The sequence below is a fragment of the Epinephelus moara genome, chromosome 6 (genome assembly GCF_006386435.1).
Source record: "Epinephelus moara isolate mb chromosome 6, YSFRI_EMoa_1.0, whole genome shotgun sequence".
Lineage (NCBI taxonomy): Eukaryota > Metazoa > Chordata > Actinopteri > Perciformes > Serranidae > Epinephelus > Epinephelus moara.
Window position 1 is genome coordinate 43632207 of NC_065511.1, and position 21384 is coordinate 43653590.

A 21384-nucleotide genomic window follows, 5' to 3' on the forward strand; every position below is an offset into this window, starting at 1 on the left:
TATGCTGTACATAATCACGGAAACTGTCAGTGTGTCATTCTGTCAGTCAGTCATTCTGTCTGTTCCACGTTTTTCTACTCACTGACGTGGTCAATCTATGTGAAACTGCACAGAGGCATTGAGGATTGGCATAGGTAGAAGGTGACAAAGCTACCAATGGCTATGGACTAGTACTCCAATAAAAAACAAAAAATACACAGAACACAGTGCGGAGAGAAAAAAGAGGTGGGAAAAATATATATTTATACACAAGTGAGGTATTAAATAATCAGACAGATCAGATGAAGTCTTGATCTCGAAATACGACTGAAGTAATAAATGTATTTAAGAATCAACATAAAAGTAAAGGTGAAGGTTTTTATCAGATTCTTTTTCATTTTAATCAACTAAAATCTCATCAGACCGCCCATCCTCCACCGCAGTCACCCTATTCTTTGTAGATCAGTGGCAGGTCATAATTTAGCAGATCAGCTGATGTCCCATACAGTAAACAGTGCTGTGAAACACAAGGCCCAGACACATCAAACTGAGAGAACTCACAGTGACTGAAAATATCTCTTTTTGTATGTAACTGCCTCAGAGAATAAACCAATCAATCCAACATACGATACCCTCTGTCCTTCCACTCTTGAGTCAAAGTCCATTACCAGCTCTGGACGTAGTTTACTAGATTTGTCTGCCGTCTGGCGGTAATTTCCCACCATGTTTCCCGCACCTCTCACACATGGAATGTTTTGGCTGCAGGGTTTCAGATCAGAGCTGAAGAGTCATGAGGATGTTTGCTGCATACGTCACTTTTGTTTAACGGTCCCATCATGACTTAGTCAGTTTACATTTTAGGCATTTAGCGGTCGCTCTTCCCCAGAGTGATTTGCATTGTGGTCAGCAGTAGGATAAGCTTTGGTTCCTAGATCGTTACCATGATAAGTAACTAATAGTGTGCAGGTCACAGGTCAGAGAAACATCATCATGACAGTATGCTTCTGACTGCAGAGGGTTCACATACAGTGTGGGGAAGAGATCAGAGCAGAGATGGAAGGATTGTTTTCAGAGAGGATGACATGATTTATATTTACTCAACATTTTCTTAACGAGAGGAACACTAGATAAATTAAACGCCGCTGTGCCTTTTTTTTTTTTTTTTTTTTTACAACTCATGTCCACTTTGTTGTGTTTTGTTTTCATTCTTCGGTCTCTATTCAGGTTTTTAGGGTTACCGTCACTCATTAGGCAGCAGAATGGCATGCTGATTCAGAAAACCCTTGACCATGAAAGCGTCCACTTTGCTGAAGTGTCCTTGAGCAACACTTGAACGTCTCCATGACCTCCAGCCTCTCTGTGGAGCAGTGAAAGAGAGAAGATGATTTCTCTGGCAGGAAAGAACCATAGATTGTATAAAATAATGGACGTATCCACGGTGACGTCACCCATTGGTTTGTGGACTCCTGTTTTGAAGCCTTGAGTTCAGCCACCATCTGTTTTTTGTTTGTTTGTTTTATGTTCCTTTTATTGAGGAGCCAGGAGTGACTGTATTTTAACAATAGGGTGGAGCTAACCCCAATGCTAGCTGCTAGCTTGGTTAGCGCCGTGCATTTACAGCTATGGTTACTGTGACGATAATGATGCTTATTTTTCTGAGCAAAAACAGGCTAAAACTATTAAAACAAAATATACATATCAAAAAAACATAGGATTCGTCAGAGAGTCTTTTATTACAACCAAATGCTTTTTCAGGTGACCAAAACATTACCATTAACTTTCATGAACTGAAGACGCACTGAAATAGCGACAGCTTCAGCTACGCCTTCTCTCTGTGAATCTGGGGTTACATCATGGTTATGTTACCTAACCAACGTTGTCGCTGTGGTGGCCACTCGTCAACAAATGGCATCCACCTGTCACCTAAAGTGACCACGTCCTTAATTATACATAACTTTAAAGCCCAGTTCAGAAAGATGATTCGCGATGAGATGAATGAGTTGACTAGAGATGATGCACCGTCTCATCGTGGTCACTTCCTGTGAACTGACAGCTTTTTACAATGTTACAGAACGGAGTGTTGACACTAGTTGTCTTTTTCAACTCATTTTGGTCTGAACTGGGCTTAAAGCCTCAGTAACATTTAAACAGGTGAGTTAAATAAGCTCCTGTACAGTCATAGGGCGGTTGTGGGGAAGGAATTTCCTCTGTGGAGATTAAGGATGGTTTGATATGTGCGGGATATGTGGTATTAACGCCTGAAGCTTTCAGTATTAATTTCTCCTCGATTGTTGTTCTTGTCCAACAGTGAGACGGTTGGTCTCTGTAGTATTTGTCCCACCCCCTTCTCCACTGTGATTGGACGGCTGGGTAAAAAGTGGCAGAAGCGTTTTACCCAAAGTTTAATATTTTTCAACTCTCTCTCAGTGCTCATCGCAGGACAGACATTCAGAGCCTCGTCACGTTGCTGCCATTTGTATCAGAGTGTAAATATGCAGCGCTCGCATGAAAAAAGAAAAATGAACATAGCTGTGGCAGTTGCCTGCTCTCCCCTGGGGTTGCAATATTGCTGGTATCGTGACAGCCTTGTACAGTTGTCATAAACAGGAAGATTAGCTCGTCTTTTGTAACATGTTTATTTCTGTTGTAAAAGTGTAGATTTGAACGTGGGGGTCTGCGGGGATTGACTCGCTGTAGGAGCCAGCCTCAAGTGGACATTAGAGGAACTACGTTTTTCGGCATTTCAGCGTTGGCTTCATTTTTCAGCCCTGGACGCTGCCGCTTGAGAAAAATACATACTGTCACATTGAATTTCACAGTTTACTCGTCTCCTCTCTCCATCTGAGAACGTCGAGGAGTGCCAGAGGTGTTTGTAGTGTAGGAGCTGACTTTTCTGCCAAGAACACACTCAAGCAGCAGTTAATGATTTCCAGACTAATTCTGATCAGTAAAACATGCTGTCACATGAAACATCTGTTGAAATGTTGCAGATTGCTAAATATCACATTCTGAGCAGTCGGGCTCATCAAAGCAGCTCATTCCCAGCTCAGCTCAGCAGACTGTACATTCACTGCGTTTGCATGCGTAGTTGAGTGGATTCATCTTAACCCTTTGAACTCTGTTCATCACCTTAAAATTTCCCCTTATGTTACTTCACATGAAAGTGCCCTGTTTACTGGATATTTTGTCTGCTTTTTACGGCAATTCCTAGAATTGGTATCATGTCTCATGATTAAATTATTTAAATCCTAAATGGCATTTGTTATGGCTGCACCGTTACGTCAGCTGAAGTTTGATGGAGTTTTGTTGCATCTTTTCATTCACATATTGATGTAATTCAGCCAGCGTCTTTGGATGTGTTTTACTACACACAGGATGCAATGTGTTTGTATGTTTGTGTTGCTGCATTTGTTAATTTGCCGTGCTCTTATTTGTTTCAGACACTGAGCGATAGGCCGTTCATCCAGAAACTGTTTCGCCCTGTTTCATCTGAAGGCAACATGCACACACTTGGCGACCTGCTGAAAGAGATGTACCCTGCTGCTTTACCAAACGACGGTAGGTCTGCACACACACAGTGGAGGGTGAAAGCAGTGTATCTTCACTAATATCTCCCACTGTGATCACAGATGATAATAATTACATGTCATCAGGATTGAAACTTCCAGAACATCACAGGTCTGAATGATGCCAAACACCAGCAGCTACAGTGAGAAGCACAGTAGCAGCCATGTTTTATTTTTGGTTTCCATAGCAAATATTGGCCCTGTCATCTTCCAGAAGTGAGAGAAGAAAAGAAGCTCCTCTCTGAAGTTTATTTTATTTACACAGCCTCGCGGGGCATGTCAGAGATAACACACCCACCTGGGGGGGGGGGGCAGCAGTTGCCAGAACAGAACAAGTGAACAAAGATACGAGAGGAGGAGATGAAGCAGATAGAAAGTGAGGAAGCATGAAGAGGAGAAGGAGGTGAAGAGAGCTGGAGTCTAAACAGATAGTCAACAGGAATCTCTTATTTAAGTGACTAAACTGTATCTGATTTTATTTGATAATTTAAAATACATACAGAACTAAAACTCATCAGGGTATTGCAGTAAAGTCACGACTTATTTCCACTGGTTTCCTGAAGTCGAGGTCACAAGGCAGGCAGGAAAAGGGAATGACATATATATGCTACCAATATTCCATTTTTTATCAATTACACCTCATAAATTTTTATTATTAATTTAATTAAATATTATTTTCTGCTTTTCATAATTCATCACACATATATAGCGCTTTTCAGAATCCTTAAAGACGCTTCACACAGAGTGGGATATAAAAAACGCAGTAAATTCTTTATTGAAGACAATAAAATAAAATACTAAAAATATTTGATTTGATTAGATTTATTTGTACAAACATTAACACCACCAGCAAGAACCAAACAATGTATATGTATATTTCTAAGTGACAGGAGGCTGTAGGCTCATACAGCCAACCTCCCTGTAATTTAACAAAATGTGCACAACACAAACGGATGAAAAGTGAGTACTCACAAATGCAAACAAAGTGAAGGACAATAATGTAACTCATTAATGCAAAGTAAACATTTCACTCCAACACACAGATGCAGAAAAGAAAAGCTGGATCATTTTAATAAATTAGATTTCTCAGGACAAATAACAACAACAGTACATATAATATAAAAATCTGCTCAGTAACACACACATGTACATGATATGTTATCCATGTCAGTCCACCTGTAAAGAGCAGGCCAATCCTTAATATACATATGGACGGCAGGTTTGACACAAAGCCTTGTGTGCACTCGTGGCGCACAGTTGAGCTGCAGCTGTGGCGGAGGAGTGGTGATAATGAAAGAAGAGATGAGAGGAGGGAGAGAAGGCGAGTGGCAGTCTAAACAGGCAGTGTCTGCAGAGGAGGAGAGAGGAAGTAGATAAGGAGACAATAGTGTGTTGGGACAGAGGACCCGCAGGAGACTCACCTGCACAGAGGAGACAGAACCATTAACACATCCCCCCCCCCCCCGCCCCCCGTCTGTCTGCCTTTCTATCTCACATTCACTCTCATTTTGTCGCCATCACCTCCCTGATTGTTCACGTCTCACTCTCACTTTTAATATTTTGTGGAACTTGTGAGATTTATTTCAGAAGAACCAACATATTATAGGAACGTCTTTAACATGCTGTTGTTATTTTCACATGTTGTTCCACTGTTGGATTCATTCAGATCAGGGGATCCCAGCAAGCACCAGCTGTGTCCCAGTTCAGAACAACACACTCATACATATAATAATATTAATCATAAATACAGTACTTACTATAAACTGTATGCTTTGTACTGTTGAGAAATGGTGTGCACAAAACTGTGACATTGAAATGACACAGTCCAGTTGTTTTTACAAAGACTAAATACAGATTTTTTTGTTACCTGAAGTATTCCCTAAGCCGTCTTACTGCCAGTCACAGTTAGTTTGTGATTTGCAGGTCAAAAGACAATCAGACTTCCAAGTTTAAACTGGTCCCAGTCAGCATTCAGTGCACTTACATGCACTTAATAACCAGGTTACTCAGAAAGTTATGCGGGTAATCGGAGATTTTATTTACATGCATTGTAGCAACCTAGCAACTGTATGTCTACATTTGCATTCAACAGGTCAGTTGTCATCTCTGGTTCAGCCCAAATAACAAAAATACATGTTTTGTTTCATAAACCTAAAATTCTGAATGGATTATTGATCATAAATGTGACCGGCAGGTGGATAAAACACCTGTATACACTGAGCTCTGAGGCTCACACACGTCTCCTGTCTCTTGTTGCACTTTTAATAAGCACTGTGTTAAACATGCAGGTAGCACACATCTCATCTTTGCCGACTCAAATTAAAATCACCAGGTCATACTAGTTGGTTTATGTGCTCTTACAAACAGGTGTAAGTGCTCTGCCAAGGATTTGTGAGTGAAAAAAGAAGCACCACTCTGTGACATCGCTCTGGTCACGAGTGAACGATGTGTTTTTGTAGTCTAATGAGGCAGAGTGTCGAGAATTTGCATCTCTAATAGAAGTGAATAAATGCTGATGACAGTTGGACATTTCAGAATCTGTCGTCTGTGGAAGTCTTTGTCATTGTGTCACAGCCTTCAGTTGGTACATTTTAAACCTGCCAAGTTAATGTCTTTGTTTTTGGCATCAGGCAGCGAATTACAGCCATCAGATAACATCTCTGAGCAATAACAGCTGCCAAGTACGAGGATGTTATCGAAGGATTCTTTTGACCTTCTTGAGGGTTTTTCTGACACTAATCCACTTCAGTGAAGAAAGAGTGACGCCTGCACACTTACTCCACGCCACAAAAGTTTAACAAGTGTCCTTCTTACACAGAGATGACCTTTCAGAGCCGCTCTGAAGTCCCTTCTTTACGCCTCCTTTGCATTTTTACTAAGAACCAAACAACAGCTGCGTCATGTCGCTCCAGTGTGTGATTTTAGACAGTGTGCCGGCATCGCAGAAGCAGAAGAGGAGTGACGTTAAACACAACAGCATCGGCCTCTACTGTGACATTTAACACTTTCTAAATAACAACGATGACATAACATGGCATTAACAATCATTTAATTTCCCTGTTGTATGGCGGCTGATCTTGTCCCTTGCTCGGAGCGTAAGGAGCTCCTGGACCTCATTCTGAATGTTTTCCAGTCACAGTGAAGTGGAGCTACAGTCCCAGCTGGACGAGGACATCTAACTGGCCTACTGTCCTTGTCCCAGTATACAAGCACGGGAGGGGAATCCATTTATTGAGCCAAGTATGTGCGACTCCTCTACGATAGGTGGAGATATGCCCCCTTTCAGCTTGTTAGTATTGGACCTTTTTCCTGTTGACCTATTACGTCACAGACCAAACAATGGACAAACAAGTTAGCTACGGTTAGCTAGCAGCTAACTGGTACCATGGTGGACAACTTTACAGCTCTGTACATTTGGTCCGTCCAAAAAGTCACGGCTCTGGATGTAGATTTCTCCATGTTGTTACCGGCTTCTTCTGAGCATGCTCAGAACGCCTTGGCCAGTTTGGGTCTGACTGTATACATGCAGGAGGAATTCGACTCCCAAACGCATTATGTGGGTGTGTTAGTCCTACTTTGAGAAATCGATTTAGTATGATTTCAGTCGGACTAACATGTTAACATGGATTTTTAAAATCCAGTTTTAGTTGGACTGATACAATAAATCAATTTTCTCTAATGTCATGTAAATGTACCGACTGATTTTCCAGTTTGCAGACATTTTTGGCTACTGATCTTCTTTGAGTTAGCTGCTAACTGCTGTTAGCTGCTTTTTAAATGTCCCGCAGGAGGTCGCATGCAAAAGTCAAACCTGTCCTGTCCTGTTGGCCGTCCCTTTTACACAGACTTTGATGCGGTGCTGTCACTTCCTCTGCTGCCGGCCTAAAGGGGAGACACCTCTGCTCCCCCATTCTGTGATCGTATCTTTTATACAGAACTGTGAGGCGGAATAACAGCGTGACATTTCCAGCTTGAACAGGCAGTGTAAAGGGGATAAAGACGAAATTGTGATTGTACTTAGGTCTTCGTCTTTTTGACCTGACAAAGATCCAAGTAGGATTGATGTCTTTAAAAAATGTTTGTGTTGTGGAGTTAGTGTGCAGGCGTTACTTTGTCTTTACTGACACTGTTTGAAGCCTTGCACCAACGTGATGTGTGGATAATTACTCTCCTTCATCTAATCCACTTCAACCCAGCTGTTGTAATTTTCCTAATTTCTGCCCCATTACCAGGTTTGTTTGACATGTGCGTGACTGCTGGGTGGAAACAGAGATATCCTCTTACAGTCTCTTCCTCTTTTCCTGTTCCTTTTCTTCTCCATAGTTTACCTGATCTAAGACTCTTTTCTTCCTCTTTGATCCTCTATCTTTCTCTCAGGTGTAGTCTTGAACATCTTCCCTGTCTGCTGTCGACGTCTTTCATGTCTTTGACGTTAAATCTCTGCTTTTCTCTGCTCTCCTCCCTCCCAGTGGAGTCTGCCTGCCTGCCTGATCAAGGTGAAAGTGGTCCTTTTGTCTCTCGTCGTTTGTTTAGTTTCCACCTCTTCCTCGGCTTGTAGATGACTCACATGATAGCTGGAGATTATGGCGGCGTGTTTGGATTAGAGAGACTGGGATGTGTGTTCAGGGCCGGGGCGGGGCTGTGGTGTTTGGGGGGGTTTGCTGGTAATATCGCTCAAGAGTTCAGAGGACTTTTTTTTTTTTTTCGGGACCCTAACGTATAACAAAAAGAAAATCTGGGGTGCTCCACTTCTGTGATCTTTCAAACATCAAATGACGTGTTTTCTTCATACAATCCTCTCCTCTGTTATGTCTAAGAGAGGATTGGTGTTGACCCCTGTGAGACCCAGAAACCAGCCGCAGCAAACAAATGGGGGTGGCTTGAATTTAGAGGAAGAAAGAAGGGGATTCCCAAATCATCCTCGAGCCATGGCCGAAAAGTCTGTTGCCATGAGGCTGTCATTCCCCCCACGCTGTGGGTAACAAATAAAAACAACATGTTACAGTAACCAGCGGTCAGCGTTGACATCTGTTCAAGATGTCTCATGAGTTTTTGGTTTTTTTACCCAGGTGTGTTATTGAGCAAGCCTTTGGCAGAAATCTGGCTTCGGTTTGCTGCAGAAATCACGCTGCCCACACAAAACATGCGTGTATTGACAGACAGTTCTCGTAAGCAAAGCCTTTTTGTTTTCTTTTCAGGTTTTATCGGAGGTGAGCCCAATCATGAAAAACCCACGCACTGATTATTGTCTGTGAATAATCAGAGGGAAACCCCCCACCCCATCTTCCCTCCCCCACAACCCCACCCCAACCCCTCCCTCCTCTCTGAGTGACAAATCCACGCAGTGATACTTTGAGCGTCCAGCCCCCCCTTCCCCCTCCCCCGTCTCAGTCACATCTGTGGTACAGCCCACTCACTGTTGGCAGTCTCTCCCTGTTCAGGCTACATCAGGAGTCAATACTGCTGCTCTGATCAAACACTTCGGCTCACTTCAGATGCTGGAGGGGGCAGTGTAGGTTTCAGTGGCTGTTTTGAAAGAGCAGATAGTGGCTTATGGTTCATGTGTGCAGGCGTGTGAGATGTGCACCAGACAGGGGAATTCAGGATGGCTCGAAAGCCTCGATGCCACGGTCTGATGTCGATTCAAATGTGGTCAGCGCAGATCTTTTGCTTTCTAATTCTATGTGAACAACTTTACTGTAAAAAGGCTGCGAAGGCTGTGAACGTTTTGGTAATTTGGGCAAAGTTCTCCACTGATTCTTTCACACTTTAAAATCAGTTTGGAAAACGCTGATGTCCTCACTAACACTGTGATACCTTTATTTATTCACAGTCTTGTTTTCTTATTCCTTGATGGAGAAATTGCAGATTGTAGACTGTTTGGTTTCCTTTAAGTTTCCGTACAGCTGCTTGTGTTAACAATAGTAAACATGTGAGAACTTTTTCCTTTGTCAAAAGTTTTACAGAAACCTGAGTATGATTGAGCCCTAAAGTTCCAGGATGTAGACATGCAGCAGGTGTCACAGAGTGGACAGAAGCAGCAACAGTCGAATTACATTATGAAGAAACAAATACATTTGGTCTATGAAAGAAGGATATAGGATTTTTTTTGCCGATATATAACAACTCATTTGACCGGTAACTGATTCTGCTATATCCACCTTTTCCCCACCTAATGTTAGTGATCATTAAGTCTCTTCTGTAGTGGAATTAACATCATATTATACATACGTACTCTTATCATGACGGACATGAAATACTGTACAGTGTCTGTTCGTTTATTGTGCAACATACGAAAAAGCATTTTGACTGATTCAGATTTTTTTTCCTAATATTTTAAAACCAATATCTGCCGATGCCGATGGCGTGCCGATATCATCGTGCATCCCTACATTACACATATTACAAGTGTCTTATGTGCTCTCTGACAGGGCGGCTGTAGGGCCTTAAAAACGCAAAAATTTCGTAAATACACATTTACTAATAAAAAGGCTTTTAAAGGGTAACCCCCAAATTCCACCGGATGCGTTTGGGCTGCGTCTGCGCTCCGGAACAGCAGCGGAGCCGATACGTTTCAATTCTAGTCAATGTGTGTGCTTCCACCGGCTGCGCTGTGTTCCGGCTCCGTCACAGCTACGGCGCTCCGGAGCTGCAACGGACACGCATCCAGTGGAATTCCGGCGTTAGATTGTCTTAAACTTAGGTTTCATGGGTCTTAAATTTTTTTTATGCCTCCACACCAGCGATGAGTGGCCACAGACATCATGTTTTTGAGTTGTCTGTCTGGTTGTCCATTTCATCCTCGTGAACTCAATATCTCAAGAACACCTGGAGGGAATTTCTTCCAATTTGGCACAAACACCTACTTGCTCATAAAACATATTTTTGGCCATAAGTCAAGAATTCTTACACTAATTCTGACAAAATTTTACACAAATAGGAAATGATGAAGACAGTTTATACTGCAAGAATTTCCGGTGATGGTGCTACAGTCCATCGTTTGAAGAGAAGGAAACACTGTTTTACAGGGGGAAAAGATTTCAGCACATCACCTGCAAAAGCTCTGCATCATTAAACTGAGGCCTCGCTGGCCATGCTGCTCATTGATTATGTTTTTGGTGGACACACAGAATATCATCAGTGTCAGTTCATTTACTGTTCATTTTGAACAGTGAGTTTACTTTGAAAGAGTATATTCTCACTTTTGGTGTATTTTTAGGTCAAGTTTAAAGTGGGATTAAAAAGGGCTTAAAGTCTTGATATAACTTGTTTATACCTGTAGACTCCTGCTCTTGTCGTAACAATACACCAGCAGATCATAAAATGATGGCGCACTCCTCCCTTTAGCTTTCTCTCACACTTTATTGAAAAGTTTGAAATGATCAGGGTGGCCTTCATGCACTGATCATCAGTACAGGTCGTTGGTTTCTACCCTTGGTACGGTGTCTTGAGTCTCAGTTCTCAGTATCCCCTCCCTTAAAGAGGAGTTGCTGAGGACACATTTGAGCTCTCAGATTTCGTCGATGCCCTGTACAGTTTTTAACCAGTTGTAACATGGTTTGGTGGAGGCGTGCAAAATGTGGCTGCATGCAAACTGTGAGCTGCAAAATGTTGCTGAAACACAAGTTTTAAAACCAGAGCGGCTCGGCTCTTATTCGCACTTGCAACACGAGTGCTTTCAGTGAAACTGTTGGCTGCCGATCGACAGACAGTTTATTTGTTTTTTGTAAGTCAGTGACATGTTGCCAGTTTCTCAAATGTGTAACCCTAACCCTGCACTTGACATGTCTTTCTCTCACAGAGCTGCATGACAGTTTGACTTCCCTCCAGTCAGTCATTCAGTATTTTAGTCCAGCAGTCAGTCAGTGTGTCAGTCAGTCAGTCCGACCCGCTGCCAGTCGTGCAGTCAGACTGTGTGCTTGGCTCAGAGGAGAGTGCAGCGTTGTGGTCTTCCTAAATAGTGGTTGGCTTCGCTCGGCTGACAAAACATGTCGTCTTGGCCGGCGGTCGTGTACTACTCAACCACAGGGTGTGTGCGTGTGTGCGTGTGTGTGTGTGTGTGTGTGTGTGTGTGTGTGTGTGTCTGTCAGCGGACATATCAGCCCATTTTTATTCAGTTTAACAGTTGCTGCTACTGTGCCCTGTAAGCAAGTTCTTAATAATTTGGTTGTGGTTGGGAAGAAGTGGCTCCCTGTCTGGTCTCATCAGCTGCTGGTGTTGGGATTTGTTCTCACTGAAGCTTTAACTTACAGGACACTGAAATATGTCACGTTACACGCACATTATGTTAATATGTAATAATTTGATCAAAACAAGAAAAACAAACATTTTTTTCAGGTTAGAGGTTGAGTTGAAAAAGAATTTTGACCTGCCGGTGTTTGTTTCCCCTGGCAGGTCAAAGGTCACAGTATTGAAGTATTATAGACACAGTGCAGTTCAGTGAAGATGCCCCAAGCCTCTGTGGTGCCGTCACACAGTCATGTTATCCTTGGAAACCTTCAGATGGAAACATTTGCTTGCAGCTGATCTCTCCCAGATATGCTTGTTGTGTTCTGTTTGTTGGCTTCAGATGCAGTTGTTCCTGCTGTTAATGGTCAACACTCTACTTTATGAATCACAGAGCTGAGTGTTAGTCAAACTGGGAAAACACCTCTGTAAATTTCTCTCCCTGTATGACATCCCTCCGTATTGTCTTCTATCACATGATAAATCTGCTGACGCTGGCTGTACCTGTATGTTCGGGAGGCCCTGAGGGGAATCAAGTTTTTCCTGTAAGGGTGCAGAGGAAAAGGTTCTTATCTGTGTGTAACTGTAGTCGTCAGTTATAAGTGGATTCACTCTGAGAGGAGGTGAGCATCCTCCGCACTCACAATCATCACAAAGGAGCAGTCCAACCATTTTTATATTAAAGTTTAGCAGCAGCCAGTTGAGATTTTCTGACTTTTAGTTCTGAGTGTTGGTCAAGCTCCATTAAACATGACGTTAAGTGTCCAAACTGAGGGGGAAATAACCCTCATGACATCATCAGACTGACAACTGTTTAATTTAGTGTTTTCTGAAGCTGAGTCGTACTCCTCATGACAAGTTAATTGAACTTGATGTGTTCTCACTGTCATCTTGTCAGATATGTCGATATAAAACAGCTTATTTGGCCGATAGCAGTATGTCCTTTTTTTTCCCCACCTAATTTTAGTGATCATCAAGTCTCTTCTGTGGTGGAATTAACATCATACATACTCTTATCATGGCGGCCCACCAGCAGATGGAGACATGAAATACCGTACTTTTCAATGTCTGTAATATTCATTGTGCAAACTCTGGAAACTCTGGAATTGTATTTTTAATGAAAAGGTGCAGTTCATCTCAACACTCACAGCACAGAGACCAAACCAGACTCAGGCAGAACTTAATGAAATGTGTGTTGAAGTCATGTGAAGTGTTACAGTGAAGGAAGCTGGGAAACTCTGATCAGAGTTAAGAACCACCAGAACAGAGACATAAATTAACCAAAGCTGTCCATTAAAGCACTGTGCTTATCACAGTAGCTCCACCACATCGGTGTAATGCTGCAGTGGCAGTTACAGATGAAAGAAATGCACCAAGTTTATTGCTTAGAAAACAGAGTTTACCATTATGACACCTGTCGTTATGACACCTGTCAGAGATTGTAGAGAGCTGGAGATGGGCTCAAATTTGACAGAGGCAGCCGCCTCATAATTTTTTCTGCAAGAAAAACCCTGTAATCATGTCCAAGATTCACTACATGTTTTTATCTAACACAATATTCTGCTTCAATCCATATCTGTTAGCACCTAGCTTTAAAAAAACAAACAAAAAAAAAAAACATTGTCACTGCAGTAAAAAAGAAAAGTTCGCCCTCTTGCATGCTAACACAGAGGGAGGCACGCACCCATATTAACACAGCGGCTCATCAGCAGCACCATAAATTACATTTGTATAAACACAATAACAACAAAGTCTATTTCAGCTCTGATACTATGATAGTAAAAAGACTTACTCATTTCATTTGACACATCAGCTTATTCGGTTTTTTCCCTTTTTTGTAGGTTGATGATGTCATGAAATATGACGACAGACTTTCGACGCTTAATTCAAAAACCTCAGTAGATTATTTGGATGATGAAAAATCTTCTATTATTGTTCAGGCTGTTCTCACAAATCCTTCACAATTTTTTCTACAAAAAGCAAAGCACCCAAATTCGCATATATCCCACGTATTTTGAAAGGACTTTTCCTTTGAGTTGTGTGTTCGAATCGGTGTGAACTTTGAGTCATTCTAAAGTATGTCCTTACCAAGTTTCTTTTCCTAAACTCAACCTCTGTGACTTTGGGAACTGCCCATTGGTCCGACAGCCCATTGTTCCGACCATATTAAACTCATTGTTCCGAAGTCCGTTCCGAAATCATCATGATGCCCTGTGGTTAAGGTCTGGTTAGGTTTAGGCACAAAAACCACTTGGTTAGGGTCAGGAAAAGATCATGGTGTGGGTTAAAATGAAAAAGAAAGTGACAAACACATAAGCCGTGAGCCTGCTCCGCCTCAAGCCGGTCGCGGCGCACCATACGCCCGCCGCGAGCCGTTCAGCACCGCGGACAGTCGGACTAATGGGATGTCGAACCAATGGGCTGTCGAACCAATGACATGGACCCGTGACTTTATGTTAATTACGTAACTGTATGTTAAGGACGTAACATCTTTGGTGAGGCACAAATTTGTTGGATATCATACGAACCGTTCCATAAAAAAAATTATTAGTCCCTCGGGATGAGCTAGTACACCATTATCTGTATTCGTATTGGTGGATTTTGTGGGTGGAGGTCAAACCAGAATTGCGTGGATCTAACTAGAGGCCTGAAATTGATTCGGGTTCATCAGAAGTTGTGATATATACCGGTATTAGCTATATTTATTTATTTATTGAAAACAATTTACAGAACAGACTTAGGAATGAGCTTCAGAAAATTTTCATCACAAGAGAAGAAGTTATTTGGGTGATGCTCGCACCCGTACGTTATCCTCACAAAATACTGGTTTCATCTGAGTACTCGGCTCAACCATATTATTCTGTACTCTAAAGCACCTCCCAGAGTTCACGTCAGATGACCTCCAGACATCACCAGAGCTGGACTCAGTCAGAAATGTCAGAGTTCAGTGGTTCACACATGCAGCAGCTGACAAAGAGGTTTGATGGAAAGTAGAGTTTGAAAATAAATTTGTCCTTAACATTACTGGAAATGTGAAGAGCAGCTTTTCCAACTAAGAATAAAAAACACCATCCGTCTGCCAAAACTTCTTTTTTCTCTGCTTTCTCAAATTTGTGTTTTAACAAGTCTCAGCTGTTCTGAGGTCGCAGACATTATTAACTACGTGTTTACTGCAGGAATTCATCCTGACGATGATGACTGCAATTCAGTAAATCCTGCAGTCAGGACCCAGACTGACCTGATCTGTCACTGTATTTCTTCCTCCCTGCATGTTTCTGTGTGTGTGGGTACAGTGTGAGTGTGAGACTGTACATGTGTGTCTAATGTGATGATCTACAGTAATATATATTTGTGTGGGCTGTGTGTGCGTGCTCGGGGGCGTGGCCCATTGTGAATTCCCCCCATTTCTCACAATGAGTCTGTAAGAATACGCCTACTCCTGGGGCTAAAGGTTAGAGGTGGGTAAGAAACACCACCCAGAAACTGTGTGTGTGTGTGTGTGTGTGTGTGTGTGTGTGTGTGTGTGTGTGTGTGTGTGTGTGTGTGTGTGTGTGAGAACCAGAGAAAGTGTGTTCTCAGTATTGCTGTCATATCAGCAGGATCACACCTTTTACTTTCTGTGCTTCTGAGCATTTTAAGATTTTACTCAGGTTGACCTGGGTGTTAATCAGCTCATTTCAATTCACTGTTACACTTTTTAAAGCTGCTCTGCACCCTGACAGTAAAGGTAAAGCCCATAAGGAAAAAAACACATTTTTAAAGTGTTGCTACGAAGCACAGTTAATTATTGTCAGTTCTTACCGATGTCTCCAGGTTTATACCTTGATTATTTCTAATGAGGCATATCTGTTTACACATTTTTAAAGTCTAAATTTAATATAGCATGTAATGCATCAAACCTTCCTGCTGCCAGAGGACACTGCAGGCTCAGCTTAGAAAACAAGCTCCTCCACTTCCACTGATGGAGGGTTTAAAAATGAATAAAGAGAATCAGAATAAGATTTATTAAGGAGTAGGCTTTCACTTTGCTTTGGTGTTTTGGTGCACACATTATGCAATATGCAGTAAATATATTAAGAGGAATAAAAATAAGCCAAAGCACTCAAGAACATAAATGTAGATTTAAAGAAGTTATAATAAAAATGGGACAAAGATGCTTTGAAATATAGCTAATATGTTCAATATGGTTGTTTAAGAATCTGTAGTTTTTCTGCAAAGTATTAGTGAGGTGATGTGCAAAAGTTCAGAGTAGAGCAAATATGTGCAATGTTCAGAAACAGTCCAAGATGTTTCTTAATTTAATAGACGGTGTGTATCAGAGTCCATGTCTGTGATGAGGCCCACTGCAGTCAGGAAGAAACTGTTTCTGTGGTGTTTACAATTTCGGGGAGGAGAGTGCAGAAGGCATGAACACAGACAGTGCAGGCAGTGATGATGATGTGATGGAGGGGCCCGTAGAGAGAGCAGGCCCTCCATCAGCATGTTGGCCAGAGAACAGGCTCTTGTAACTCATTCAGATAATTACTGAAAGAAGAACTCCCGCACACTGTCTGACTTGCACAAATAATGATTTTAATGCTGCAACATTTTGATAACTAGACCTCTGTGAAGAGCTTCTCCTTGTTACAGAATGGTTTGCCTGATGAAGATCTAGTTACTGAAATCTTTTTTTTTGCACGTGAGACAGTGTGGGGAGTTTTTCTACAAGTTGTGTTCTGCTTGTCCCTCTGCTATGCACCTGTTTGGAAGTAGGTGTGCAAGTATTCCTTTGTTCTGAACTCATTCAGATAACCCCTCTGAAATACGCCAATGTTCAGAGAAATGTTAAATTAAAAAGTGGAGCCAACTGCTGTATCTGCAGTCATAAAGGCAAACCCATCTCCAACAATGCTTCTGGGGTTTTTTTTTTGTGAAAGTCAGTCACAATCTATTCTACAATAAAATGATATGTTTACTTTAAAGAAACTATAAAACATCAAAAAGATATTAATTAGATTATTACTTTCTTATCTTATTTGGTATTTTTGTCATACACAGATTTGCACTGATGAATGCTGGGTAATACCTATGTTGATGTTGTCCAATGTCAAGTAGCTAGTTTAGAAACAAAATCTTGCATTGGGGCCCATCATTATAACCTGCACCATCGGCCATGATCGTTTCCTGCCCACCGCAGGATCCTGAAGAGACAGCAGATTGCAGCCAGTCACCTTCTCAGCAGAGTGAACAATTCGCTGCAGTCTTGCGGTGACAGCAGTGCACCAGATGTTGATAGTAAGATTTTAAAAAAGATAGAGCAGGTGAGGTAAACAAAACATTTTTTATTGCATAACTCTGCCAATAAGGGAACGGGGTTGGGTCCGCCAGTGTTTTAAACATGATAGTAACCTGGAAATGAAACAAGGGATTTTTTCTTTGAATAAGTTTCGGTATTTTCTGGTCACCTGTATTCCTAAATAATTTGTTTGGAGTCACATTGAATGGAAAGGGATTCAGTGTATCTGGGTCGTGCACTCTGACAGGCATGAGGTCACTCTTACTCCAAATCATACGGTAACCAGAAGCAGTTTTTGTCTCTAATATAGCGGGACGCTCACCTTTGGGTTTGTTATTTATGTTAATATAAAGAGATCTAATTTTGTGTTGTGTCTGTGTCATAAGCAGAAATAAGAGGTTCAGTATGTATTTTAAACAGCAAGAGTTTCTATAGCTAATGTGAGCAGGAGAGGTGAGAGCAGGCAAACTTGTCGTGTCCCCCTGTGTACTGCAAATTCTGGAGATATTGTGTTGTTTGTTTGGCTCCAGGCCTTTGTAAAGTATTTTGATATAATTGATTAAATGTTCCCCTAATGTGAGTTTGTGAAGAACACAATAAGATAACTCCACTCAAGCTGGTCAGGCGGTTTTCCTGCATCCAGTGCAGCAATGACGAGGTCTTCAGGTGGTGACAGAGGAGGTGAGGATGGACTCAGATGGCAGTGTAGAAGTGCACCATCATCACCGCATTTAGCAGGTTGAACTTCTTCAGCTGCTGCAGGAAGTGCATCCTCTGCTCATTCTGTAGCTGCAGGTTGTCCCTTAAAGTCATTTTAGAAATTTAAATATTTACCTTTTTTTTGACAATCGTCTGTTTCACTGTCTTTTACTGCTCCTCAGCTCATATCTGTGCTTTTTTTTTTTAAAGATATTTTTATGGGCATTTTTTGCCTTTAATTGATAGGATAGTGAAGTGTGAAAGGGGGAGAGAGAGGGAGAGACATGCAGCAAAGGGCCACAGGCTGGAGTTGAACCCGGGCCACTGCGGCAACAGCCTTGTACATGGGGCGCCTGCTCTACCACTAAGCCACCAAAGCCCCCTGTGCTTATATTTTAACTCTTTGTCCAAAACTCCCAGCACTTAAACTTGATTCATTTTAGTGCCGCCTTCATTTCTTTTCTCACTTCCCTCTTTCAGAGTGTGAGTAACGTTCCTGCTCCTCCTGCTCCTCTTACAGTGCACGCTCCTTCAGCTGCTCCTCAGAATATTCATTCTCAGGTTTCTGACTCCAAACTTTCCTCAGATGATATTATAACGCTGCAGAACACATGAAACTAACCGACTCCCGTCAGTCGAAAGGAAACTGACTCAGTACAGTGATAGTTGTTTGTTTGTTTTTTCAAGCTTGTGGCTCAGTGGTTTTAGTGCAGTAACCCAACAATGCAAACACACTGACTCCTCAAACGTCTTACAGTAGCTCTGTAAGTAAGGAAAGTGAGTACAATTTATTTATATGGTGCTTTTTGCAGACAGATGTCACATAGTGCTTCCTACAGGCATTATACACAAACAGTTCTTAGTTAAGATTCTAATTTTCAGGGTGAACTAACGACAGATTTTTTCTTTTTTAAAAAACATTTATCACCAATTTATTATGTTTTGGATCCAAATTTTTTTGTAGTTGGATTTTAATGAACTGGTTTTCCTCCGTCTCTTTAGCCTGTGTGTTGCGACCTTGAAAATCACCCAAGCTGCTAAAAATCACACACTTGAGATTTATCTTTTAATTCAGCAAAATAAATGAGTCAACTTTCACCTATTGCTTAAACCCTCTCCTGCCTGCAGGCATCAAACCTCAGTTTGATTAGCTGGTAATGTAGAAACTGTGTCCTTGACATCCTCCTGCAGAGACCTGTCCATGTCTCACCTTTCTGTGATCTTCCTCTGACACTATGTGGTTTGTGCTAGACTGCAGCAGCCACTCTGCTCTGGCTTAAACTTTCCAGAATTTAGTGTAGAAACATTTGTTACAGCTGATAAATAACTAGATTTACTTTGTTTTGAATTCCTGCAGCTGCCAGCAGAGGCAGCCCACCTCTTCCCGCCACCTCTGGCCTGCGTCTGCACATCTGTACTTTTCAGCAGAAAACCTTTGCTGAGCACATTTCTCACTTTGTTTCCTGACATTAGTTTCTTGCACGTTTCTGTTTGCCAGTCAGTCAGCAGGTGTAGGGTGGAGCCGCTTCTCAGACCGTTGGTTAACACTCACTCTCAACCGTCCTCCTGATATTACGTGGAACTAAAATGTCACGCACCCGGTGGTAAATGAGGACGAGCACGACCTGCGTGTGTGTGTTTGTGAGGTCAAGAGTGATAGACAGGAAAGGGCCCATCACTGTCTCCTTCTCACACACACACACACACACACACACACACACACACATATATCCTGATTGCATACATTAGCTGTCATAATTAGCCAGAAGCTGAAAGACACTGATAAATACTAAAATATTAAAAAAATAATTACAAAGAAATAAAAATATAAATATTTTCAACTCAAACCTAAACTGAAAGCATGATCAGTAATCTAAGATCAAAGAAGACGCAGCTGCATCGAGTGTTTTCATTTTAATTAAAAAAAAAAAAAGTACAGTTTCTGTTTTACAGCGGAGCAAAACATTTGTCACCTTCCGGCCCACTGGCTGCAAAATATTTATCTTGAAACAGGAATCAGTCTGAAGGTGAGATAAAATTCTTATTTGTCTTTAAACAGGTGAGCTGTTTCTAAAGCTGGACTGGTTTCTAGTGAAGCCCAAGTAAAAATGTGAACAGATAAAATCACACAAGACAGTTTTGTTTAAATGGGCTGATTCCCATCAGAGGTTCAACCACTCCACTTCAGCAGCACATTTTTCAATAAAAGAAGAGAATGAATGAAAAAACTGTGAATGAATCAGCTGCTGCTGGAGATCGACATCTCCGGTGTTTCTGTAAAATTTATTACAAGAGGGAAACAGTCACTGTTTGGAGGAGTTAACATCTAAAGCTCAATAATATAAAATATGAATAACCTGTTTGTATGCAGGGTGACTTCTGACCTCAGCTGCTGACACTTTTTCATGTTAACTGCATCAGATACTGTGCAGGAAGCTGTAACCAACAATATCTGAACACCAGCTATTTAATGTCAATTCAGAATTCAGTGTGAACATGAGTCATCAACATACAATAGAGAACACGAAAACATCAGCACAATCAGATAACAACCCACATGCTATCAGAAGTACAAGTGAGATAAAATAACTGTATTTGGCACATTTGTTTGTCTCCAGTAGTGATGCAGCAAAGGTCTGCTGGATTCAAAACAGTGATGTTGCAGTTTAGAGCAAAAAATAAAAAATAATTATCTTTAAAAATCATTAATTTGTTCCAGAATTTTAGGATGTGACTGCCACAGAGTTGGAAGACGCGGTGAAGTGCTGAGAAATCCTGATGTTTGTCCTCAGTCAGGATCAAGCTCCAGAAAGACTCAATCCTACATTTCCCATAATGCAACTCTGTTGTGTCTTTCATTTGACTCTTCCTGCTCTTGGTCTTCTGACCTCACACTCTGTTTGTAACACACGCTCTACAGTATTTTTAAAAACAAAAATGTAAGTGACAGTGTCACGAAATAGTCACACGAGAAAGTTGCTGCTCGTAACGAACGATTTGCGGTCGTGGCCTTTCAGCGGTGGGCGGGGTCAGTCACAGGAGGCCATCTAGCCAGATATACACACACACACACACACACACACACACACACACACACACACACACACACACACGTGCATTGTGAAACTACAAACTGTCAGAGTGAAAGTTAAAAATTCGAATCCTGTCAACGACGAACACAAAAACATTCAACTGTCACTCTGCTGCATAACTGAACATTTACACTGGTGCTCTCTCCATCTGTCTCCGTCTGTCTCTGTCTCCGTCTGTCTCTGTCTGTCGCTGTCTCTCTCTGTCTCCGTCTGTCTCTCTCTGTCTCCGTCTGTCTCTGTCTCCGTCTGTCTCTGTCTCCGTCTGTCTCTGTCTCTCTCTGTCTCTGTCTGTCTCTGTCTCTGTCTCTGTCTGTCGCTGTCTCTCTCTGTCTCCGTCTGTCTCTGTCTGTCTCTGTCTGTCTCTGTCTGTCACTGTCTGTCTCTCTCTGTCTCCGTCTGTCTCTGTCTCCGTCTGTCTCTGTCTGTCACTGTCTGTCTCTGTCTGTCTTTGTCTCTTTCTCTGTCTCTGTCTGTCTCTGTCTGTCTTTGTCTCTGTCTCTGTCTCTGTCTGTCGCTGTCTCTCTCTGTCTCCGTCTGTCTCTGTCTG

The 21384-nt window shown here is 41.8% G+C and overlaps 1 protein-coding gene across 3 annotated transcripts in view; it reads left to right on the forward strand.

The window, feature by feature from the left end:
- The window catches only part of atg5 (ATG5 autophagy related 5 homolog (S. cerevisiae)), a 53222-nt gene that overhangs the window by 23520 nt on the left and 8318 nt on the right, over positions 1-21384 (forward strand). For all 3 annotated transcript variants that reach the window (XM_050046022.1, XM_050046024.1, XM_050046023.1), the window contains exon 7: positions 3420-3537. In XM_050046022.1, coding sequence (XP_049901979.1) covers positions 3420-3537 — 118 coding nt within the window. The remainder of the gene's footprint in view (positions 1-3419; positions 3538-21384) is intronic.